Source organism: Gorilla gorilla, chromosome 1 (assembly GCF_029281585.2).
Source record: "Gorilla gorilla gorilla isolate KB3781 chromosome 1, NHGRI_mGorGor1-v2.1_pri, whole genome shotgun sequence".
NCBI classification, from domain to species: domain Eukaryota; kingdom Metazoa; phylum Chordata; class Mammalia; order Primates; family Hominidae; genus Gorilla; species Gorilla gorilla.
In genome coordinates, this window is record NC_073224.2 from 187581628 (window position 1) to 187607389 (window position 25762).

At 44.3% G+C, this 25762-nt stretch overlaps 1 protein-coding gene across 2 annotated transcripts in view; it reads left to right on the forward strand.

Annotated features, from left to right (window-relative positions):
• ORC1 (origin recognition complex subunit 1) overlaps positions 1-25762 on the forward strand; it is a 31786-nt gene that overhangs the window by 778 nt on the left and 5246 nt on the right. The window contains exons 2-14 of one of the 2 annotated variants that reach the window (XM_019019005.4): positions 1601-1700; positions 2333-2460; positions 5958-6136; positions 7455-7773; positions 10032-10386; positions 14517-14621; positions 15201-15396; positions 17887-17984; positions 18574-18675; positions 19102-19273; positions 19887-19994; positions 20255-20404; positions 22052-22171. In XM_019019005.4, the coding sequence (XP_018874550.2) occupies positions 1606-1700; positions 2333-2460; positions 5958-6136; positions 7455-7773; positions 10032-10386; positions 14517-14621; positions 15201-15396; positions 17887-17984; positions 18574-18675; positions 19102-19273; positions 19887-19994; positions 20255-20404; positions 22052-22171 (2127 nt within the window). In that variant the 5' untranslated portion in view covers positions 1601-1605. The remainder of the gene's footprint in view (positions 1-1600; positions 1701-2332; positions 2461-5957; positions 6137-7454; positions 7774-10031; positions 10387-14516; positions 14622-15200; positions 15397-17886; positions 17985-18573; positions 18676-19101; positions 19274-19886; positions 19995-20254; positions 20405-22051; positions 22172-25762) is intronic. The other variant, XM_019019012.4, reaches the window with a different exon arrangement.

A 25762-nucleotide genomic window follows, 5' to 3' on the forward strand; every position in this document is an offset into this window, starting at 1 on the left:
CCCAGAGAGGAACGTGTCTTAGGTCGCTTTTCGTGACTAAGCAGTCTGGGCTTCTACCCAGATCTTTTTTTCAGATGAGCTCCTAACTGCTGGGCTGTCTGTTATTCACCTTCTTTTCAGAAGAGAAGTCTGGTGGCCCCCTTCCTACTTCTCTTTTCTAACCCCGGAATTGAAGAGTCTTCTGCTGTGACAGTTGGAAAAGGCATTCTTATCCTGGTCTATTTGTGAAACTGCAATGATTAGATACGATTCTAGTTGTCTGTAACACATGAATAATAGTACCCTCGTCTCTGCTGTGTTAGGTGGGCTGGAAATGCCAAAGGAGTTTCCAATATGACAGAATGGTTTAAGTCCCTTTGCAACAGTTTTTAACTTTAATGGAGGGCAATATGTAGACTTTAGGAGGTTTGTGAATCTGCCGAAATTGAATGCAAAATTTTGCTTGAATTATGTTAGTTCCATAATATTCATCAAATGATACTTAATAAATAAAACCACTGTACCTTACAAATAAATGCAAGGGATTAAGGTAGTGGGAAAGTGGATTTACCATTTTGCATTTTTTCACTTAATTTTCCATTATCCTAAAATAGTGCCTGGCACACGATGGGTACTTAATAAATATTGGTTGAATAAACGGAAGATTCTATTTTCTCCATTTTGTGGGTAAGCAAATTGAGGCCCAATCCACAATGCTCAGTCAGTGCCTGGGAAGCCTGATTTATTGTAATAAGTACACCAAAAGCAAGCTCTCAGTTACATATTAACATTATCCAGTTTCACACAGTGTGTTGTAAGGTGAAGTAGTTAAGAGCACAGTAATTGCAATCTGGCTTTTCCGGGTTTGAGTTAAGGCTGTGCCATCCTGTATAAGATAGGATAAGTTATCACCTTGAAGTGATAATAACATCTACTTTTCTTTTTTTTATTTTGAGACAGAGTTCTGCTCTGTCACCCAGACTAGAGTGCAGTGTTGCGATCTCGGCTCACTGCAGCCTCCACCTCCCGGGTTAAAGTGATTCGCCTGCCACCACGCCCACCTGATTTTTGTATTTTTAGTAGAGACGGGGTTTCACCATGTTGGCCAGGCTGGTCCCGAACTCCTGACCTCAGGTGATCCACCCATCTCAGCCTCTCAAAATGCTGGGATTACAGGCGTGAGCCACTGCGCCCAGCCTTTGTATTTCTGTTTTATCCTTGTGTGCATTTTATAAGCGTCATGAAGACATTTACAACCCCTGTATCACTGTCTTTTAATTTCACTTTGTTAGATGTTTTACGCCTATTGTTCTGCCTTATTCCTAGTATTTCTAAATGTTATAGTTTCATTTCTTAGGAATTGACCTTTCTGTTTTCCTGGATGGGAAGAGATACGGCACAGTACAAGATGGACACAGATGATACTAAATTGCCTGTGTGTAATCTTCGTAGACCATGACTTCAAATAAAATGTTTTCTTAGTCTAAAATGTATGGGAGTGTAGCAGGGGCAGAAAATAAGTCTGACCTCATTTGAAGGGAGGGACTGACTATGTCTTAGAATCCATCAGATAAATACCAAATATTTATCATGGTAACTCAGAGTTTGGACTCTTCCACAGAAGCCATGGCACACTACCCCACAAGGCTGAAGACCAGAAAAACTTATTCATGGGTTGGCAGGCCCTTGTTGGATCGAAAACTGCACTACCAAACCTATAGGTGAGTGATGGGGTCCTTTGGTTGTCCTGGAAATACAGTTTCTCAAGCTAAACAGTCAATTTGTATCTAGCCTGTTCTAATTACTACAGATTGACGATGAATGAACAGGAGATTAGAACTGATTGTAAGGAGGGTTTTGTTTGATGCAAGAAGATGGTGGGATAAATATAGCAGTTAGTGATGGAGCAAAATTATGGCAGGCTCATAAAATTTTGTATGTAGTATAATGTCATGTCTATTTAAGGTGAGTTCTATATAACTTTTGATGAAAACGAGATGATAGATGTTTTTACTATGTCTTTCCCAGCCCTGGAGATCTCTGACAATTTGACATTGTTACTGGGCAGCTTGACAGCCTTGGGAAACATTTGTCGTGGGAAGCATTTGTTGTTCTTTGTCAATAACAGAGGAATTAGGGTTCCTCATAAGACCTTTGGATTCATTACTCAGCTAAAACAATTCATTCAACCCATTTTGCCTATTCTTAAATATAACTGGGCGAATTGGTTTCCCAGTAGGAGAGTTGGTCAGCAGAAAGAAATCAGGATTGGAGAGCCCTCTCCTTTGTGCCCAGGGGATCTGAAGAGCTTGACCCACTTTATTTCCTAATGTGCTTCTCTGTTACTTCCTAGAGAAATGTGTGTGAAAACAGAAGGTTGTTCCACCGAGATTCACATCCAGATTGGACAGTTTGTGTTGATTGAAGGGGATGATGATGAAAACCCGTATGTTGCTAAATTGCTTGAGTTGTTCGAAGATGGTGAGTTTGGGACTGGAATAATAAACCGTTCCTTGTCATGAATGATTGGGAGGTGGGGAGATTGTGGATTCTTTTGTTCACAGCAGTGTTCAGGGCACATTAGACTGAGGTGGGATCACGTAAGAACTAGCTGCGTCTTCTTCCATCTAGAAAATTTCTTTACTCACCAAAGCGGTATTGAGTAAAATGGAACTGGAAGGCTCAGTAATTTAACTTTTTCATTATTTTGGGGAGTAAGCAAGGCTATTAAGGCAGAATTGGGGGGGATGGAGAGAATGGATGAATTTGGGGGAAAGGGAGAAGGAAAAAACAGGTAATTTGTACTATCATAGAGATGTGTCCTTTAGTTTTGGCATGAAGGTTAGTAATATATTTTGCAAGTGCTACTTTGTTACAAGTGAAGGGGTAAGTTGGATTTGGAAGGTGTAGCAATTGGGGTTTCAGTCAGGGAAAACAAAAACACTTAAGATATTTTACCCAGAGGAACTTGTGTGTTAGTGTTGGAAAGGCTAGAAGAAAAGGTGACATTTACCAGAGATGAGTAAGTGCAGGAAGCCACTGCTGCTCCTAGGCTGGAGGAACAAAAGGGAAGGTGGCATCAACCAGAGCCTACAAGCCCACATTGAAAGCCTTAGCTGCTTTGCTGACCTTCTAACCCTCTGCAAAACAAGAGGAGAGCACAGAAACGTGGGAGCGGGGCACAGCTCCACAAGGAGGATTAGGAAGATAGCAATTTGAAACTATCTAAAACTGCCTCGTTCAAGAGACAGAAGAAGGGCATGGTCATTAGGTAATCCTGTGGTAGTCTATATGCCCAAGAGAAGGAACTGACAGACTGAGTAGATAAAGATGTTTTATATTACTATAGTCCCCCTTATCCGTGGTTTCACCTTCTGTAATTTCAGTTACCTGACAACAACCATAGTCCAAAAATATTAAATGGAAAATTACAGAAAAAAACAAGTCATAAGCTTTAAATTGTGTGCCGTTGTGAGTAATGTGGTGAAATCTCACGCTGTCCCACCTGAAATGTGAGCCATCTCTTTGTCCAGTGTATCCGTGCTGTACAGTATGTATGTGTAGGAAAAATCATAGCATATACAGGGTTAGTGGCAGCATCTGCAGGTTCAAGCATCTACTGGTCTTGGCGCGTACCCTCAGCAGATAAGGGGAGAGTACTGAACATAGATAAGGAGGATTTTGGACATACTTTCTCTTTGACATACTTAGAAGTATGGAGAAAAACTTCATCAGACTAATGTCCAGTAGAGGCAGCACATCAGAATCATGGGCTTCGGTGTATAGATTCTAGAATCCTCTCTTGGTGCTCCATTGGATGGCTTTAGTCTTTCTCTGAAGAAAGCTAAGCAGGAAAGAGATGATGATGATGAGGCACTAATGAGTGTTTTTTCGGTTGGAGCTATTGCTGGTATGGAGTGATACTAATCGTATGCTGTAATAATAAAGCTGAAGATTGCAAGCATTTGCCAGAAGTCATCTCAGTGGTTGATGCTGTAATTCTTTTGTGTGTGTGTGTGTGTGTGACAGAATCTTGCTGTGTCACCCAGACTGGAGTGCAGTGGCACAATCTCAGCTCATGCAGCCTCAACCTCCTGGGTTCAAGCAATTCTCCTGCCTCAGCCTCCCAAGTAGCTGGGATGACAGGCACCTGCCACCATGCCCAGCTAATTTTCTTTTTCTTTCTTTTTTTTTTTTTTGAGACAGAGTCTCGCTGTGCCGCCCAGTCTGGAGTGCAGTGGTGCCATCTCAGCTCACTGCAAGCTCTGCCTCCCGGGTTCAAGCCATTCTCTTGCCTCAGCCTCCCGAGTAGCTGAGACTACAGGCACCCGCCACCATGCCCAGCTAATTTTTTGTATTTTTAGTAGAGACGGGGTTTCACCGTGTTAGCCAGGATGGTCTTGAACTCCTGACCTCATGATCCGCCCACCTCAGCCTCCCAAAGTGCTGGGATTACAGGCGTGAGCCACCGCGCCTGGACAATTTTTTGTATTTTTAGCAGAGATGAGGTCTCACCATGTTGGGCAGGCTGGTCTCCAACTCCTGACCTCAAGTGATCCGCCTGCCTTGGCCTCCCAGAGTACTGTGATTACAGACGTGAGCCACTGCACCCAGCCTGATGCTATAATTCTTGCTAGGATTTTTGTTTTGCTGCTGTTTGATGCTGTCTTTATAGTCACTGATTTTTATTTGTTCGTTGCCTGTGTTTAGAGTAGCTCCTCTCAGAGGCCTTTCTGTCATTCCTTTGCCGGCTGATAGCACCATTAGGAAATGGAGCAATCCCAGAAGAGTGGGTGTGTGGGCTGGAATTAGATTGCTGCAGTTGGTCATGTGACCTTTGACAAACGCTTTAAGGTCCCCGTCACTTGATTTCTTTGCCTGAAAAGGGGGATAGCTGTAGTACCTACCTTGTAGGGTTATTAGAAGGATTAAGGATCGGCCAGGTGTGGTGGCTCATGCCTGTAATCCCAGCACTTTGGTAGGCCGAGGCAGGCAGATCACGAGGTCAGGAGATTGAGACCGTCCTGGCTAACACGGTGAAACCCCGTCTCTACTAAAAATACAAAAAAATAATTAGCTGGGCGTGATGGCGGGCGCCTGTGATCCCAGCTACTTGGGAGGCTGAGGCAGGAGAATGGTGTGAACCTGGGAGGCGGAGCTTGCAGTGAGCCAAGATCAAACCACTGCACTCCAGTCCAGGTGACAGAGTGAGACTCTGTCTCAAAAAAAATAAATAAATAAAAGATAACACATGTTGGGCCAGGCATGGTGGCTCATGCCTATAATCCCAGCACTTTGAGAGGCCAAGGCGGGCGGATCACTTGAGGTCAAGAGTTTGAGACCAGTCTGGCCAACATGGTGAAACCCCATCTCTACTAAAAATATATAAAAATTAGCCAGGCGTGGTGGCACAGGCCTGTGGTCCCAGCTACTTGGGAGGTTGAGCCAGGAGAATCTCCTGAACCAGGGAGGCAGAGGTTGCAGTGAGCCAAGATCACGCCACTGCACTCCAGCCTGGGGGACAGAGCAAGACTCCGTCACAAAAAAAAAAAAAAAATTTTGGCGGGAGGTGGTAGCTCATGCCTGTAATTCCAGCACTTTGGGAGGCCAAGGTAGGCAGATCACATGAGGTCACGAGTTTGAGACCGGCCTGGCCAACGTGGTGAGACCTCGTTTCTACTGAAAATACAAAAATTAGCCAGGTAGGATGGCAGGTGCCTGTAATCTCAGCTACTCAGGAGGCTGAGGCAGCAGAATCACTTTAACCCAGGAGGCAGAGGTTGCAGTGAGCCAAGATGGGGCCACTGCACTCCAGCCTGGGTGACAGAGACTCTGTCTCAAAAAACAAAAAACAAAACAAAACAAAAAACAAAACCACACATGTCAAGGGCTAAGCACAGCGTCTGGCACATAGGAATTGCTCAGTAAAGTGTCCTTGAGTTGTCTTAACCTTTCCCTTTCCACCAAATTCTTTCTAGATTCTGATCCTCCTCCTAAGAAACGTGCTCGAGTACAGTGGTTTGTCCGATTCTGTGAAGTCCCTGCCTGTAAACAGCATTTGTTGGGCCGGAAGCCTGGTGCACAGGAAATATTCTGGTATGATTACCCGGCCTGTGACAGCAACATTAATGCGGAGACCATCATTGGCCTTGTTCGGGTAGGTGATGCCACCATCCTTGGTTCTACCTTGAAGCTTATTTCTGTCTGCCTCCTGAACTTCATGATCCCAGAAATATTACCGGCTCTAATACCCCATAGGGAATGCATTATTTCCTGTCATCTTCTGTGCTTGCCTGTCTGTTTCATCTCAACAGATATTTATTGAGAGCACGTATCATGTGTTAGGAGCCTCCTACAAGAAGTGACATTTGGGTTGTGACCTGAGGGATGAGCAGGAATTAGCAGATGTATCTCAGGGGGATGTTATATTTAGCTATGACTGTGGCATGCATAAAGCATTGTGAGGCTGAATATGCTGGCTTAAACGAGGACTGCACCTTGAGTAAATCAGTACAGAGTGCTAGTTGCTACAGACAAATTTGTATGACAGGATTTCTTAATAAATCAGGTGCTAATGAGCGGCTGGTTTGCAGGCTGAAGTAAGTCACTGGTTATGAGTTTTTCCTGAAGTGACTTCAGGCTCCCCAACATGGGATTAGGTTGTGATGTGAGGTGTGGTTGTATGCTGATTATGTGGTTCATTGAGCGTTAGGGTAGAGACTCTCGTCTGGCATGATTATCTTAATTTATCTTTGAGTTAAATGAGTGAAGGAGAGAAAGCTAAAGGAGTGTGAGGCAGATGCAAAAGTTGAGGCAGCAGGATGAGTATACGCGGAGAGGCACAGGGCTTGGAGCATCTGGGCAGGAGCACAGTGGTGGGAATAGCAGGACTGTGACAAGACCTCTTCAAGGAGTATTGCGCACTCTGTAGGTAAAATGAGGCCAGATCTTAGAAGGCATTGAAAAATTAGTTTAAGTAATTTAGTCTTGCTACAGTGGGAGCCATTATTGGCTGTTGAGCAGGCGAGCATGTTTAGATAAGTTTGTGGGGAAACTTGGCATAGGCGAACAGAATGGACTGGAAAAGAAAGCAATGGTAGGGTATAAGAATATCAGCTAGGAGGAATCTGTGAAAATAACCCAGGAGTGAGAGGATGCGTATTTGAACTAGGGTGATAATAATAGGAATTGAGAGATGAACAATAAACATTTTTAAAATGAAATGAAAGGAATAATTTATTTCATTGATGTCTTTAAAGTGATTAATGATAAAATGAGTAAATACTCAGTAAATATTCATTATTATGTGTTTTTCTAGCAATATGCTGTGCCATGTCTATGCGTCTTTAGATTGGAAAGGTAACATTTTAGGTACAGATGTGGACTTCAATGTTTTTAATTGTAGCTCTGATGGAATACTCCTTGGCTCTCTTGGGGCTCATCTCTTCCTACTTATCTGTACTTCCTAAATTCAGGTGATACCTTTAGCCCCAAGGGATGTGGTACCGACGAATCTGAAAAATGAGAAGACACTCTTTGTGAAACTATCCTGGAATGAGAAGAAATTCAGGCCACTTTCCTCAGAACTATTTGCGGAGTTGAATAAACCACAAGAGAGTGCAGCCAAGTGCCAGAAACCCGTGAGAGCCAAGAGTAAGAGTGCAGAAAGCCCTTCTTGGACCCCAGCAGAACATGTGGCCAAAAGGATTGAATCAAGGCACTCCGCCTCCAAATCTCGCCAAACTCCTACCCATCCTCTTACCCCAAGAGCCAGAAAGAGGCTGGAGCTTGGCAGTAAGTTGTGGAATGGATCACAGTGGGCAATACTGGGGCTAAAGGGTTATGTGATAAAAATGATAATTTATGGGAAAGTATTGAGTTAGTGATCACAGTGCACTATAGCCTGGAACTCAAGTGATCATGCTCAAGCAATCCTCCTGCCTCAGCCTCCCCAGTAGCTGGGACTACAAGGGTACATCACTGCACTTGGCTCCATTTTCTGGGGTTTTTTGTTTTTGTTTTTTGAGACAGAGTCTTGCTGTGTCACCCAGGTTGGAATGCAATGGCACAATCACGACTTATTGTAGGCTTGACCTCTTGGGCTCAAATGATCCTCCTTCCTCAGTCTCCCAAGTAGCTGGGACTACAAGTGTGTACCACTATGCCTGGCTAATTTTATTTTAATTTTTTGTACCAAGAGGGTCTTGCCATGTTGCCCAGGCTGGTCTCAAACTCCTGGGCTCAAGTGATCCACCCGCCTTGGCCTCCCAAAGTGCTGGGATTACAGGCATGAGCCACCATGCCCAACTATCAAAGTTTGTGTTTAATTTTAGGACTTCTCCCTTTTTTTATTTAATTTTTTAAATATGTGAAACATTAATATCACTCGAGTCAAAACTACTTAAATGTACCCAGAAAAGCACTACTCCTTTCCTTGCCCTCCAACCCTGCTTACTCCACCTTCTGTATGTTAATTAATTGTTTTACTTTCTGGTTTATCTTTCCTATGTTTCGTTTTGGAAAAATCAGCAGATATATATACATATATGTATACCTATATGCAGACACACATATATTTTTATTTTTCGTTTTCTTACCAAAAGGGTAGCATACTGGATATATTCTTTTCCAACTTGCTTTTTCCCCTTACAATATATCTGAAACTCACTCCACAGCCTTTCTGAGAGCTCATCCTCATCTTGTTGTAGTCATTCATCCTTTTTTGAATTTTTTGTGTAGGTGTCAAGTTCAAGTATAAGTTACTTGTATTCTTGATAGCTCTATAGTACAGTATGTGTTTTAGGAGCTGAATATAAATGTATAAAACATTTAGAAAATGCAGCACAAATATTAACTAATCTGTAATATCACCTTCAGAAATAAAGGGGCTGACTGGGCATGGTGGCTCACACCTGTAGTCCCAACACTTTTGGAGGCCGAGGCGGGTGGATCAACTGAGGTCAGGCATTTGAGACCAACCTGGCCAAAATGGTGAAACCCCGTCTCTACTAAAAATGCAAAAAATTAGCCAGGTGTGGCAGTGCATGCCTGTAATCCCAGCTACTCAGGAGGCTGAGGCAGGAGAATCGCTTGAACCTGGGAGGCACAGGTGGCAGTGAGCTGAGATCACGCTATTGCACTCCAGTCTGAGCAACAGAGCGAGACTCTGTCTCAGAAAAAAAGAAAAAAGAAAGAAAGAAACAAGGGAGTTTTTCTTTTTTTTTTTTCTTTAGGTCCTCATATGTCCCCTCTTCTTCCTCTTTCAACTCTGTTGAAATTTTACCTTTCTTTCAAGGTATATCTCAAAAGCCATCTTTATGAGCACTCAGGTGCTTCTGGACACTTATTTCACTTTATATAATATAATAGGCAGTCATGTGTATCATCTGTTAGACTAGAGTGTTTTTTGTGTTGGAACCAGGATTGAGCCTCATTCAGCTTTTGTTTAACCTCAGCCCCTGGCACACGCCTGCCTTTTTAACTGCTCAGTTGGTATCTGCAAATGAGCAGCTGGGGTCCTTGGTGCTGTGGTCCTCGTGAGGAGGGAGCAATTCCAGACAGTTTTGTGTATTCGCAGAACCCAGTGGATTGTCCCCAGGAACCCCACTTCTCTCCACTGGCAGATATAATCTGGGTTAAGAAAAATCTCGGCCTCATTGTTACTTGATAGCATCTCTAGTATAAATCTCTTCAAATGTCATTGAGTTAGGGTTGAAGGTGTGCGATGTCACCCCTGATTGAGACCCACTGTTCTGATAGATTATTTCAGGGAAACCTGTTAGAGATGAGAGAACACTCCATTTATCTGCAAAAGCTGACTTAAAAGTTGACTTATGGTTCTAACTAGGAAAATCACTCCTAAAATTTAGGTGAGAGATGAAAAATTATTAGAGCTACCTGGGCTGGAGAAAGAAAGCCTGGAGTCATTAAAAATATAGATAATTCCTGTTTTACATATAACTCAGTGGCTGAATTTGGCTGTGATGAGATTGTGGGTTTGTATATTGTTAGGTAAAAAATTTACACATTGTGATGATTTCTCTTGGACTTAGGTAACCCTCAGATGTCCCAGCAGACTTCATGTGCCTCCTTGGATTCTCCAGGAAGAATAAAACGGAAAGTGGCCTTCTCGGAGATCACCTCACCTTCTAAGAGATCTCAGCCTGATAAACTTCAAACCTTGTCTCCAGCTCTGAAAGCCCCAGAGAAAACCAGAGAGACTGGACTCTCTTATACTGAGGATGACAAGAAGGCTTCACCTGAACATCGCATAATCCTGAGAACCCGAACTCCAGCTTCGAAAACCATAGACATTAGAGAGGAGAGAACACTTACCCCTATCAGTGGGGGACGGAGATCTTCAGTGGTGCCATCCGTGATTCTGAAACCAGAAAACATCAAAAAGAGGTGACCAGGGACATTACCCACAGAGCAAATTGAAATCCTTCACATCATGTGAAGTGTGTGAGTCATAGTCAAAAAAGTTCGAACAGTAGTTGAAAAACCTATGTCACAGAAGTATTGGAGAGCTTTCTTAAAATACAGATTTCTAGGCCTCTTCCCACACCTAGTGAGTCAGACTCCAAGCACTGGCCCTAGGAATCTGTATTTGGAAATGCTCTTCAGATGGTTCCAGTATACTGAGCTGTTATTTGGGGATCATTGCTATAGAAGATAACTTCCCAAACCTGCATTGCTATCCAGTTTGGGATTTCATTAGTTCCTGTGGCTTTTTGCCACACTTTAACAGTCATTTTTTAAAGCGGTTTTTCATTGTTGTTGTTGTTTCATTTTATTTCAATAGTTTTTGGTGAACAGGTGGTCTTTGATTACATGGATAAGTTCTTAAGTGGTGATTTCTGAGGTTTTGGTGCACCTGTCACCTGACCAGTGTACATTGTACCCTATATGTAGTCTTTTATCCCTCACCCACCTTCCACCCTTCCCCCTGAGTCCTCAAAGTCCCTTATATCATTCTTATGCCTTTGCATCCTCATAGCTTAGCTCCCACTTATAAGTGAGAACATATGATATTTCCATTCCCTAGTCACTTCACTTAGAATAATGGTCTCATCTCCATCCAAGTTGCTGGAAGTGCCATTATTTCATTGTTTAATGGCTGAGTAGTATTCCATGGTAAATATATACCACATTTTCTTGATCCACTCGTTGGTTGATGGGTATTTAGGCTGGTTCCATATTTTTGCAATTGCAAATTGTGCTGCTATAAACATGCGTGTGCATGTGTCTTTTCTTTAATATAATAACTTCTTTTCCTTTGGGTAGATACCCAGGAGTGGGATTGCTGAATCAAATGGTGGATCTACTTTTAGTTATTTAAGGAGTCTCCACACTGTTTTCTATAGTGGTTGTACAAGTTTACATTCCCACCAGCAGTGTAGAAGTGTTCCCTTTTCTGGCCGGGCGCGGTGGCTCACGCCTGTAATCCTAGCACTTTGGGAGGCCGACGCGGGTGGATCACGAGGTCAGGAGATCAAGACCATCCTGGCTAACACAGTGAAACCCCATCTCTACTAAAACACAAAAAATTAGCCGGGCTTGGTGGTGGGCGCCTGTGGTCCCAGCTACTTGGGAGGCTGAGGCAGGAGAATGCCGTGAACCTGGAAGGCGGAGTTTGCAGTGAGCGGAGATCGCACCACTGCACTCCAGCCTGGGCGACAGCGAGACTCCGTCTCAAAAAAAAAAAAAAAAGAAGTGTTCCCTTTTCACCACATCCACACCAACATCTATTATTTTTTGATTTTTTAAATTATGGCCATTCTAACAGGAATAAGGTGGTATTTCATTGTGGTTTTAATTTGCATTTCCCTGATAATTAGTGCTGTTGAATATTTTTTCATATGTTTGCTGGCTGTTTCTGTATCTTCTTTTGTGAATTGTCTATTCATGTCCTTTGCCTACTTTTTTTTTTTTACCTTTTGTTTTTTTTTGAGCAGGAGTCTTGCTCTGTTGCCCAGGCTAGAGTGCAGTGGTGCGATCTTGGCTCACTACAACATTTGCCTCCTGGGTTCAAGCAATTCTCCTGCCTCAACCTCCTGAGTAGCTGGGACTATAGGCACTCACCACCACACCCGACTAATTTTTGTATTTTAGTAGAGGCGGGATTTCACCATGTTGGCTAGACTAGTCTCGAACTCCTGATCTCAAGTGATCCACCCATCTCAGCCTCCCAGAGTGCTGGGATTATAGGCGTGAGCCACCGCACCCGGCTCTTTGCCCACTTTTTGATGGGATTATTTGTTTTTTTCTTGCTGATTTGTTTGAGTTCCTTGTAGATTCTGGATATTAGTCCTCTGTTGGATGCATAGTTTGCAAATATTTTCTCCCACTCTGTGGGTTGTCTGTTTATAGTCTGCTGATTATTTCTTTTGCTGTGCAGAAGCTTTTTAGTATCATTAGGTCCCATTTATTTATTGTTGTTTTTGTTGCATTTGCTTTTGGGATTCTAAGTCATGAATTCTTTGCCTAACAATGTCTAGAAGACTTTTTCCAATGTTATCATCTAGATTTTTTTTTTTTTTTTTTTTTTGAGATGGAGTCTCACTCTGTCTGATGCCCAGGCTGGAGTGCAGTGGCATGATCTCAGCTCACTGCAACCTCTGCCTCCCGGGTTCAAGCAATTCTTCTGCCTCAGCCTCCTGAGTAGCTGGGACTACCAGCGCGAGCCACTACACCTGGCTAATTTTTGTATTTTTAGTAGAGACGGGGTTTCACCATATTGGCCAGGCTGGTCTCGAACTCCTGACCTTCTGATCCACCTGCCTCAGCCTCCCAAAGTACTGGGATTACAGGTGTGAGCCACTGCGCCTGCCCGTTATCTTCTAGATTTTTTATGGTTTCAGGTTTTAGATTTAAGTCTCTGATCCATCTTGAGTTGATTTTTGTATAAGATGAGAGATGAGGATCCAGTTTCTTTCTTCTTCTTTTTTTTTTTTTTCTTTTTTTGGAGACAGAGTTTTGCTCTTGTTGTCCAGGCTGGAGTGCAGTGGCACGATCTCGGATTACTGCAACCTCTGCCTCCCGGGTTCAAGCGATTCTCCTGCCTCAGCCTCCCGAGTAGCTGGGATTACAGGCATCTGCCACCATGCCCAGCTAATTTTTTGTATTTTTAGTAGAGACAGGGTTTCACTGTGTTGGCCAGGCTGATCTCAAACTCCTGACCTCAGGTAATCCACCCACCTCGGCTTCCCATTTTTGTATTTTTAGTAGAGACAGGGTTTCACCGTGTTGGCCAGGCTGATCTCAAACTCCAGACCTTAGGTAGTCCACCCACGTCGGCCTCCCAAAGTGCTGGGATTACAGGCGTGAGCCACCATGGCCAGCCCCAGTTTCATTCTTCTACATGTGGCTTGCCAATTATTCCAGCACCATTTGTTGAACAGGGTGTCCTTTTCCCACTTTATGTTTTTGTTTGCTTTGTCGAAGATCAGTCGGCTATAAGTATTTGGCTTTATTTCTGGGTTCTCTGTTCTGTTCCATTGGTCTACGTGCCTATTTTTATACCAGTACTATGCTGTTTTGGTAACTATATCCTTGAAGTTATAGTTTGAAATCAGGTAATGTGATGCCTCCAGATTTTTCTTTTTGCTTAGTATTGCTTTGTCTATGCGGGCTTTCTTTTTTGGTCCATATGAATTTTAGTATTGTTTTTTCTAGTTCTGTGAAGAATGATGATAGTATTTTGATGGGAATTGCACTGAATATGTTGAATCTGTAGATTGCTTTTGCACTGTGGTCATTTACACAATATTGATTCTACCCATCCATGAGCATGGGATGTGTTTCCATTTGTTTGTGTCATCTGTGATTTCTATCAGCAATGTATCAGATCTAGGACCTTTTTGGATGAGTCTTCAGGGTTTTCTAGGTATATGATCATATCATTGGTGCACATTAACAGTTTGACATGCTCTTTTTTAATTCGGATGCCCTTTATTTCTTTCTCTTTTCTGATTGCTCTGGCTAGGACTCATTTTTTAACTGGAGACTATTCTCAAATACAAAATGTACAAAAAGATAAGATATTTAGAAAAACTTTGCTGCACAAATAAAAATGCAACAAGCCAGAAGTTACAATTTGTAGTATTTGCTACCTAGAAACTTCAGCACCTGTTCCATAATAGGTTGCTCAGTAAATGCTTTATATTGAATATATAGCTGCATTTCTGCTAACCTTGAGCCTGTGTGGATAATAAATTCATGCATGCGTCAGAAACAAAAAAGGACAAGCACCTGTCCCTGGGAGTAGCATATTTTGGTCTCTAGTTGGGGAGGTGGTGAGTCTAATTTAAATAAGCTTAAGGCAGACTTTGAACTCTGGGTTTGAGTCAAGCTTCAATTATAACTTTTTAGTTATAATTTTTTGCCAACTTTTTAGCAAAAAGAAAGTTTCACTCTTTTCAAAGTATATATAAAAAGACTGGGAGTCAATCAGGCCACTTGACTATCTTCTAGTGCCTTTTGTACACTCTGGTATCCAAAACTGCTTCCCATGACCTCGCTGTGATTTCTTGCAGGGATGCAAAAGAAGCAAAAGCTCAGAATGAAGCCACCTCTACTCCCCATCGTATCCGCAGAAAGAGTTCTGTCTTGACTATGAATCGGATTAGGCAGCAGCTTCGGTAAGACTACTCCTTGGCAGGCAGAGAAACATTGCTGCCATCTCTGATATCTATAATCTTATCTCCTAATGCCTCTTATACTGTTTATTTGCCAATCCATTGAAATTGACCTTTTACCTAGCATGTCTGGAATTATGTTAAGTTTCAAATAATTGTCTTAGTTTGAAGGGGCAAGAAATACTTCCTGGCCTTAGGTGACTCCCATCCCTAATCATCATGTCCAGCAAGACTGGTGGTGGGATGGCATGCCTAAGAGCATGAACTTGGATTCTGACAGATCTGGATTTGAACCTGGGCTTTGTCATTTACCATCTGTGTAACCTTGGGAAGGCAAAATTACCTTTCTAAGCCTGAAATTCCTCATCTACAAAATATAATAATATACATGTCTTAAAGTTGTTGAGGGGTTTAATGAGATAATATAAATAATGCTCCTAACAGAGTGTCTCAGTAGCAAGCACCCATGTCGCCTGGTCACAGGAGGGACCCTGCAATACTTGTAATCCACACTAATGTTATAGAGTTCTTCTTATTTAGACTTGAACACTGAGTATCAAAAAATATGTCCCTACCATTCAGGTTTCTAGGTAATAGTAAAAGTGACCAAGAAGAGAAAGAGATTCTGCCAGCAGCAGAGATTTCAGACTCTAGCAGTGATGAAGAAGAGGCTTCCACACTGCCCCTTCCAAGGAGAGCACCCAGAACTGTGTCCAGGAACCTGCGATCTTCCTTGAAGTCATCCTTACATACCCCCACGAAGGTGCCAAAGAAAAGTGTAAGGTTCTTCTAGGTTTACTTCCCATTGAAGCATCCCTCTCTTAGTTTAAAAGTTACAAATGCTGAAGTCACAGATTAGTAACAGCTGGAATCTGAGGACAGATCTGTTATATTCAATGCTATTCTTTGTGGAATATTCACGGAGAAAGGGATCTAAGTGAACACTAGGACTGAAAATGAATCTAGTAGAGAGTGATTTTTGAGGTAAGTCCCTTTTACGGTACAGAATCAGATGGCCAAGAGCTGAACTTCCTGAGGGAAGTAAGTACAAGACCCACTCCTCTTTGCATTTCCCACGGAGCACTGGCAGAGTGGGTATCGCATGTACGGCCACCGAGCTGTGGTGTTAGTTTAGTTGTCCCACTTGATACACCTGAGAAACCGGGAGTGCTACTTACATATTGGTAACAAATCATGTCACAGCAAGATGGAAGGAGGAGATCAACGGACATCTTTTCTGCTTCCTGTGGAACTTTAGCAGAACACCGAAAAGGTATTCAGATCAGGATCTTCTCATGTTCGAATGTGCTTGAGAAATGTTTGAATTAAAGTTAAATTGACAGAGCATCTTATTTTTTGGAACACAATTGAGAAATCTTAATTAGAAGACTTTCTAAAGCTGATGTCCATTTTTCCATATGAAGATGTGATTTGGCTTGGGTTGAAATCAAAGAAAAATCTCAGCTGGGCATGGTGGCTCATGCGTGTAATCCCAGCACTTTGGAGGCCGAGGTGGGTGGATCACTTGAGGTCAGGAATTCAAGACCAGCCTGGCCAACAATGGTGAAACCCTGTCTCTGCTTAAAATACAAAAATTAGCCGGGCATGATGGCAGGTGCCTGTAATCCCAGCTACTCTGGAGGCTGAGGCGGGAGAATCACTTGAACCTGGGAGGCAGAGGTTTCAGTGAGCTGAGATCGCACCATAGCACTCTAGCCTGGGCGACAGAGTGAGACTCTATCTCAAGAAAAAAGAAAAGTCTCTAGGGAAAGGAATCCAGTAGATCAGTAGTCCCCAGCCCCTTTGGCACCAGGGACCCCCTTCGTGGAAGAGAAATTTTCTACGGATGGCAGGGGCTGGGGGATGGTTTCAGGATGAAATTGTTCTACCCTAGATCACCAGGCATTGGATTCTCATAAGGAGTGTGCAACCTAGATCCCTTGCACACACAGTTCACAATAGGATTTGCACTCCTATGAGAATCTAATGCCTTTGCTGCTCTAGCAGAAGGCAGAGCTCAGGTGGTAATGCTCACCCCACCCACCACTCACCTCCTGCTGTGTGCTGGTTCCTAACAGGCCTCTGGTTTGATTGTGTCTCCTGGCCCCCACCCAAAAGTAGGGATATAGGGTGTAGGGTACCTTCAGCATAATAAAAAAGGGCAGAAGCCCATCAAGTTTCTTGATACCTTCTCAGCAAGGCCTTGTCAACACTTTTCTGTTTTCTCCAAAATTAATAAATGTAAGGCCTTTTTTTTTTTTTTGAGACACGCTCTTGCTCTGTCTCTTGCCCAGGCTGGAGTGCAGTGGTGCAATCTCAACTCACTGTAGCCTCAACCTCCTGGGCTCAAGCGATCCTTCCACCTCAGCCTCCCAAGTAGCTGGGACTACAGGAGTGTGCCATCATGCCTAGCTAATTTAGAGGGGGCCTTCACCTCTGTGTTGCCCAGGCTGTCCTCAAACTCCTGAGTTTAAGCAGTCCTCCCTTCTTGGCCTTTCTAAGTTTTGGGATTACAGGCGTGAGTCACCGCACCAGCCTGTAAAGCCTTTTAAACAGTTTAAGTGCTTTCTGCCTCGGGAGGAAATGGAGAGATTGTTCTCTCTCTAGCCAGGCTAAAAACAGAGGATGGGTGGAGTGAAATGCCCCATAGAAGGGAATGCTTTGTAGAAACGCCATGAAGATGAGGGAAGCAGCAGCAGGCTTGTTCTAGCAAGCCATGAGCAAGGAAGAAGATAGAGGGCTGTTAGACTACACTAAGCGGTGACCTGGGGGTTTGGAGTGGAAAAATCTGCCAAGGTTTCTCCAAGTACTGCACCGTGGGCCATGGAAGTCCTGGGCAGATGCTTGGCCATATCTTCAAATAAGCCCAGGGAAAGATCTAATGAATCAAACCTAGTTTATGCCTCCTCTTCTCTTCTGTATTTGGGCAGAGTAGTTAGGGTGTCTTAAACATTTCTTGTCTTTCAAGAGAATATTTTACTTTTAAATAGTATTTCATCCAAACTTAATTATTTCCTCAGACTGACATTGTTATAAATCCTGATACTATACATACATTAGAAAAAAGAAACCACGTTTGGACGATGAACAAAGTTTATGCAATGTGAGGTGAGAGAGGGAGAGTCATGGTCCTTTATCCAGGAAGGAACTAAGAGGAATTCACCACCTCTCTTCCTTTTATCAGATCAGCACAAATCACGTTTGCTGGTGTGTCCTGGATGGTGTTTTGCTTTTTCCTTGTGAAATATGTTCTTTGTTTTCAATACAGCTCAAGCCTAGAACGCCACGTTGTGCCACTCCTCAGATCCGTAGTCGAAGCCTGGCTGCCCAGGAGCCAGCCAATGTGCTGGAGGAAGCCCGACTGAGGTACTGCTGCTCTTGATTCCCCTTCAGAGAGGCAGGAACCATGGGGCCTCTGCTTTCATTCACATAAAATTAGCAGTCACTGGTCTACCTAATAAAGGTAGATACACTGTGTGTCTATACTTTTACCTATCTAGGTAAAGTGAGTGTATGTTTAGAAAAAAGAAACCTCTCAGGCAGCATCTGGGTTAGCCAATGTGGACAGGCCCTGGGAGGATTGGCCTTCCCGTCTACTGCCATCATTTCCGCAGGGATGGAAGATGATTAGTCAGGACAGTGCCTCTTTGTTTTGATGCCCTTTAGAACCATATGGAGACTTTCATATAAGTCTGGATCCTGTCAGAAATCAAGCAAAATCTGAATCTCCTGTGGGATGAGGTCCACCCATGTGATTTGGGTGGAGAAACAGAGGCCAAGGATTATGAGGCCAAATGGAGGGATTTGAGAATGAAGGGATTCTCTAGCATTTGAAATTGAGTTTTCAGGTAGAAACATAGACAAGAAACTATAATCATTTTCCATTGATTAATGAGTAGATGGTTGGGGAATGTTCCTAAAGTCTTCCTTTTCTCCCATTTACCACCAATGGTAGGCTGCATGTTTCTGCTGTACCTGAGTCTCTTCCCTGTCGGGAACAGGAATTCCAAGACATCTACAATTTTGTGGAAAGCAAACTCCTTGACCATACTGGAGGGTGAGTCATGTGAGGCAGGCAGGGTAGTTTGGGGAATAAGGCCCCTGCTAGTAGAATGCCTTGGGTGTTATAGTTCAGCCATACAGGCTTTCTCCAGTATCAGCAGACTAGACCAAATCGTTGCTGAAGCCTAAAGCTTCTGAAACATTTGTTGCCAAAGTAATCCTATAGGAACAGAAATTTTGCCTTTCAGAAAGAATGAAACTGGCCTTCATTGAGTAGGCAGTTTGCATATAGCATTATGCAAACTGTGGAATGAATGATTCTATATAAGCAGGTCCTACTCTGACCAGCTTCCAAGGATGGTCCCTACTGCCCCCACCTCCACATTTCAAGGGTCTCGGTCCTTCCCTCAGTATACATTCCCACACTCCTAACTGATTATAGCATGTAGTGGCTGGCTGAGACCTACCCCACTTGCTCTAGGTGCATGTACATCTCCGGTGTCCCTGGGACAGGGAAGACTGCCACTGTTCATGAAGTGATACGCTGCCTGCAGCAGGCAGCCCAAGCCAATGATGTTCCTCCCTTTCAATACATTGAGGTCAATGGCATGAAGCTGACGGAGCCCCACCAAGTCTATGTGCAAATCTTGCAGGTAAGCAGAGCTGTTTAGGCTTTTTGGAAAATACTGTTTCTTCGTGACACATGAAAAAGGAAAGAGTTACTTAATTTTGCGTGTATTGCATGTTCATGATATACCAGGCATTGTCCTTTCTGTAGAGGTAGCAAGGGCAAGGAAGACAGAATTCTTACCCTAAGAGACTTCAAAGTCTAGGAGCTGGATAATGATTACAAGCCAGGAAGCCAGTACTTACCCACATGGTGAAAACTGTGAGCTCACAGGTAGCAGTGTGGCAACATGGAAAAGGGGTCCATGGCAGGCCAGAGGTTAAGCCTTGCTCTTTTGTCCATGGGCTGTTATTTTGGAGCAGGTAACATCAAGTTATAGAATTCTGTAATAGTGATTTTAAGGGGGCTTCTGGCCCAGCCTGTGACTCATTTGCATTTCAAACTCATATACTTTCTTTATCTTCTCTTTCGGTGCCTTCTCTTGTCCTTCCAAGTTAAGGTTAAGACTAGATTGGGAGGCAGAATATAGGATACCGAAGTCCTCAGGTTAAATGCCTCCCTCCATTTGCAGATTTAACTTTAAGCCCAAGGGAGTAAGATCCTTACAGTTCCTCACAACTGTGTTTCTCCTACTGCAGAAGCTAACAGGCCAAAAAGCAACAGCCAACCATGCGGCAGAACTGCTGGCAAAGCGATTCTGCACCCGAGGGTCTCCTCAGGAAACCACCGTCCTGCTTGTGGATGAGGTGAGGTGCCCATGGGCGGACAGGAGAAGAAACAGGGCTGTACTTCAGGAGCAAGTGCTGGATGGGAGGGAGGAAAGTCCTGGCTCCCTTCTCCATTCATATGAGCCCATTTTCTGGTGCTGAGAGGCATGTGTCAATGGATTGCTTTGGTGCTATGACTTGGGAAACATGCAGCTAAAGCAGTGGTTATAGGTCTTCATTTTGAAGCCCCAGCTCAGTCTCTGTGATTGACTCTGCACCTCTCTCCGTTTCCCTGGCAGCTCGACCTTCTGTGGACTCACAAACAAGACATAATGTACAATCTCTTTGACTGGCCCACTCATAAGGAGGCCCGGCTTGTGGTCCTGACAATTGCCAACACAATGGACCTGCCAGAGCGAATCATGATGAACCGGGTGTCCAGCCGACTGGTAGGTTCTAGGGCAGTTCCCATGCTGTTCTTGCAGATCTGTAAGCTTGGCCAAGAAGTTCTGCAAAAATGGTCCAGGTGTGGTGGCTCACGCCTGTAAACCCAGCACTTTGGGAGGCCAAGGCGGGCGGATCACTTGAGGTCAGGAGTTCAAGACCAGCCTGGCCAACACAGTGAAACCCCGTCTCTACTAAAAATACAAAAATTAGCCAGGCTAATTTTTACTTAGGAAGCTGAGGCAGGAGAATTGCTTGAACTCCGGAGGCAGAGTTTGCATTGAGTTGAGATTGTGCCACTGCACTCCAGTCTGGCAACGGAGCGAGAGTCCATCCCAAAAAAAAAAAAGTTCTGCAAAAATGAATACTAAAATAAATTGGGACGTTAAGAAATGTGATTTCTGCAATGCTTGTAGTTTCTATGTTGGAATATGTAACCATTGCATGATTTTCTGCAAACATCATATCTTGGTGTTCTGCTACTCATGGACTTTTAAACTGCACCAAACCATGGAGGTTTAAGTATTTAAAAAAAAAAATGTTTTAGGCTGGGCACAGTGGCTTATGCCTGTAATCCCAGCACTTTGGGAGGCCAAGGCAGGTGGATCACCTGAGGTCAGGAGTTTGAGACCAGCCTGACCAACATGGAGAAACCCCATCTCTACTAAACAGACAAAAATTAGCCAGGTGTGGTGACGCATGCCTGTAATCCCAGCTACTCGGGAGGCTGAGGCAGGAGAATCTCTTGAACCCGGGAGGCGGAGGTTGCGGTGAGCCGAGATCATGCCACTGCACTCCAGCCTGGGCAACAAGTGCAAAACTCTGTCTCAAAAAAAAAAAAGTTTTAGCACTTATAACCTGCCAGGCAGTGTTAGGTGCTTGGAATAGTGCAATAAACCAGGCAGATGCAATGTCTGCCCTCACAGGCCTTGCAGTTCAGCAGGAAGCGCAATGAGAAATCATGAAGAGCCTGGTAAGTGAAGCCAAGTGCAGTGACAATGTATAGCATAGATCTGAAGATCCTCTCACCCACTTCAATTAAAGCACCTCAGCTTTTATCTACTTCCAAATGATTCTGATAGAATCAAAGGTCCTTAGGCCGGGTGTGGTGGCTCATGCCTATAATCCCAGTTTAGGCCGGGCGTGGTTGCTCACGCCTGTAATCCCAGCACTTTGGGAGGCCAAGGCGGGTGGATCACGAGGTCAGGAGATGGAGACCATCCTGGCTAACACGGTGAAACCCTGTCTCTACTAAAAATACAAAAAAATTAGCTGGGCGTGGTTGTGGGCACCAGTAGTCCCAGCTACTTGGGAGGCTGAGGCAGGAGAATGGCGTGAACCCGGGAGGCGGAGCTTGCAGTGAGCTGAGATCATGCCACTGCACTGTAGCCTGGGCAACAGAGCAAGACTCTGTCTCAAAGAAAAAAAAAGAATCAAAGGTCCTTAAATGAAATGAAAAAATAGTTCAAAAACTACTGCCCTACAGGACACCACTGGTCATTGTCAGTAAAGGCAGTGGTAGTCTAGGTATGAAATGTGTAATTTGTTATATGGGACCTGGGAATTGGGTTTGGGGGCCGAAGGGTGACTTTCCACCTGGATAATCACTGGGCAATCAACGAACTTATTCCTCTGTCGTTTTGGCTCCCCAGGGTCTTACCAGGATGTGCTTCCAGCCCTATACATATAGCCAGCTGCAGCAGATCCTAAGGTCCCGGCTCAAGCATCTAAAGGCCTTTGAAGATGATGCCATCCAGCTGGTAGCCAGGAAGGTAAGTCACCAGCTGCACCCATAAATCAGTCAGCACATCTTTGCTGAGTACCTGCTGGGTATGAGGCCCTATGCTGGTGCTCTGAGGTTGGAGAGAAATTTAGAAAGTCGTGTAAAAATATCAAAAAAGAGAGACAAGATTACGAGAAATTCCTTAGCCTTGTTATTTTATGATTAGAGGGCCCTAAATATTGTGGGTTTATATGCAAACTAATATGAATTCATTCAGGGAGCAAGCAGTTTTGCATGATGAAAGGGACAATATAGTCAGGTAGACAAACCTGGTTTGAATTCTGGCTTTAACGCTTAGTAGGCATGCAGAAAGTTATAGGAAAGTTACTTAAAAATTTCCTGAGCCTCAGTTTTCTTCTCTGAAGAAGAATGAGAGCACTTCCCTCATAGGGTCATTGTGAAAATATAACAATATCATGTCTATTACATGCCCAGCAAGGCACACTCTCCAGGCTAGATATGAGGTATTAGATGCCCCTCCCCTCCAAGTCTAATAGGAGAATGCTCCCTGAGAGTTCACCACAGACTAGTCTCCCCGGCTGCTGAGGAACAAAGTGGGTTAAATGTCTGCCTCAAGCAGAAAGAAAGAAAGAAAAACCGTACATCCACAAGTATTTCAGCACGTAAAAGAATTATAAACTTATTTCTAGTTTCCTCTTGCCAACACACTCTTCACCCTGAATGGCTGTAGCAGCAGCACATGACTGTGACTCCTGCTTGGAACTAGCTACTATATTAGGGACTGGGGTAAGAGGTGAGCCAATTGTGTGCCTGTCTCCAGGCTTTGCTTTCCAGGAGAGAGATCCTCAAAGTTATCATCTAGGCATTTTATGGGTAGAGTTTTTCACTTTTGCTATTATGCTATCTACCTAGACTATCTAAGAGGCTTTTTCTTTTCTCCGAATGATCCTTTTTTTATGCCACCCTTTTTTTTTTTTTTGAAACAGCGTCTCACTCGGTCGCCCAGGCTGCAGTGCAGTGGCGTGATCTCAGCTCACTGCAACCTCCGCCTTCTAGGTTCAAGAGATTCTCCTGCCTCAGCCTCCCGAGTAGCTGGGATTACAGGCATGTGCCACCATGCCCGGCTAATTTTTGTATTTTAGTAGAGATGGGGTTTTGCCATGTTGGCCAGGCTGGTCTTGAACTCCTGACCTCAGGTGATCCACCCACCTTGGCCTCCCAAAGTGCTGGGATTACAGGAGCAAGCCACTGCACTCGGCCAATGCCATCCTATTTATTTGAAATTGTCCTTTCCCGTTTTCCTCCAAGATGCTTCTGTCAGTTGATTTTGGTCTCTATCTTGCATCGTTAGAGACTTTCCACAGTTGTCTTGGTTGTCCTCTCAGGTGTAAGGGTGGAGATTAAACAGCTGGCTCTGAACATGTGAGTGGGGCTTATTCACTATGAGCTTTGCTGTGGGATGATCTGAGTGGGCCAGTATCACTGTCTTTCCTCCTTTCCCATGGGAATAGTCAGATTTCTCAGTATGCTTCCCATGTGCTCTCTGGAGGGCAGTGTTCTGGGAATGAGGGGCTGGTGCCAGGTACAGAAGAGGTCTTCCAGTTTGGCATGCATATAGTAATCATCTATTTTTGGTAAGGGACACCTCTTCTACAATAATGCCTAGCATTCCTAGGACCAGAGACTTTTTGCTAAACTTTGCTTGAGAATAAATTTCCTTTGTGTTTTTTGTTTTGAGACGGAGTCTCGCTCTGTCGCCAGGCTGGAGTGCGATGGTGCAATTTCGGCTTACCGCAACCTCCACCTCCCCTGTTCAAGCCATTCTCCTGCCTCAGCCTCCCAAGTAGCTGGGACTATAGGTGCACACCACCACACCCAGCTAATTTTTGTATTTTTAGTAGAGACAGGGTTTAACCATGTTGGCCAGGCTGGTCTCAATCTCTTGACCTCCTGATTCACCCACCTCAATCTCCCAAAGTGCTGGGATTGCAGCCAATAAAACTTTTATTTATAAAAACAGATGGTGAGCCACACTTTGTTGTTTCCTGATCTAAGGCATCTTTAGTTTCGTAACGTCCTCAATTTTTTTTAACTTTCAACCACAACCAAATATTCCCTACTTTTGGCTGGGTGCGGTGGCTCACGCCTGTAATCCCAGCACTTTGGGAGGCTGAGGCAGGTGGATCACAAGGTCAAGAGATCGAGACCATCCTGGCTAACAGGGTGAAACCCCGTCTCTACTAAAAATACAAAAAATTAGCCGGGCATGGTGGCACGAGCCTGTAGTCCCAGCTACTAGGGAGGCTGAGGCAGGAGAATCGCTTGAACCTGGGAGGCCGAGGTTGCAGTGAGCTGAGATCACACCGCTGCACTCCAGCCTGGGAGACAGAGCGAGACTCCGTCTCAGAAAAAAAAAAAAATGCCCTACTTTAGCTAAACAACCCCCCTTTACCTCTTTCCAGCACCACTAACTCCTGAGCATTTTGAGGATTTTTAATGTAACTTAGATTTGTTCTTGGATTCCTCAATATAGGTTTAGGATTTGGCTTTCTCCAGTCCACTACACTAACCGCTACTCTTCCATGTCTTTCTAACTTGCAGAATTATTATTATTATTATTATTTTGAGACGGAGTCTCGCTCTGTTGCCCAGGTGGAGTGCAGTGGCACAATCTCAGCTCACTGCAACCTCCACCTCTTGGGTTCATGCCATTCTCCTGCCTCAGCCTCCCGAGTAGCTGCGACTACAGGTGCCCGCCAACATGCCCAGCTAATTTTTTGTATTTTCAGTAGATACGGGGTTTCACTGTGTTAGCCAGGATGGTCTCAATCTCCTGACCTCGTGATCTGCCTGCCTTGGTCTCCCAAAGTGCTGGGATTACAGGCGTGAGCCACCGCGCCTGGCACTAACTTGCAAAATTATATTTTTAAATCTTCTCCTGATGCTTCCCTTCCTTTTAGAGTCTTGGGGTGGGTTGTTGTTGTCATTGTTTTTTGAGACAGTCTTGCTCTGTGACCCAGGCTGGAGTGCAGCAGCACGATCTTGGCTCACTGCAACTTCCGCCTCCCAGGTTCAAGCAATTCTCCTGCCTCAGCCTCCTGAGTAGCTGGGACTACAGGCAGGCACCCGCCACCATGCCCAGCTAATTTTTGTATTTTTAGTGGAGGCGGAGTTTTACCATGTTGTCCAGGCTGGTCTTGAACTCCTGACCTCAAGTGATCTGCCTGCCTTGGCCTCCCAAAGTTAAAGGATTACAGGTGTGAGCCACTGCACCTGGCCAGAGTTTTGGTGTTTTGTTTTGCTTTTTTTTTTTGAGAGGGAGTCTCACTGTGTTGCCCAGGCTGGAGTGCAGTGGCACGATCTCAGCTCACTGCAACCTCTGCCTCCTGGGTTCAAGCAATTCTCCTGCCTCAGTCTCCCGAGTAGCAGGACTACAGGTATGTGCCACCACGCCCAGCTAATTTTTTGTATTTTTAGTAGAGACGGGGTTTCACCGTGTTAGCCAGGATGGTCTCTATCTCCTGACCTCGTGATCTGCCTGCTGCAGCCTCCCAAAGTGCTGGGATTACAGGCGTGAGCCACCGCGCCCCACCCCAGCCCGGTTTTTTTAACAAAGATT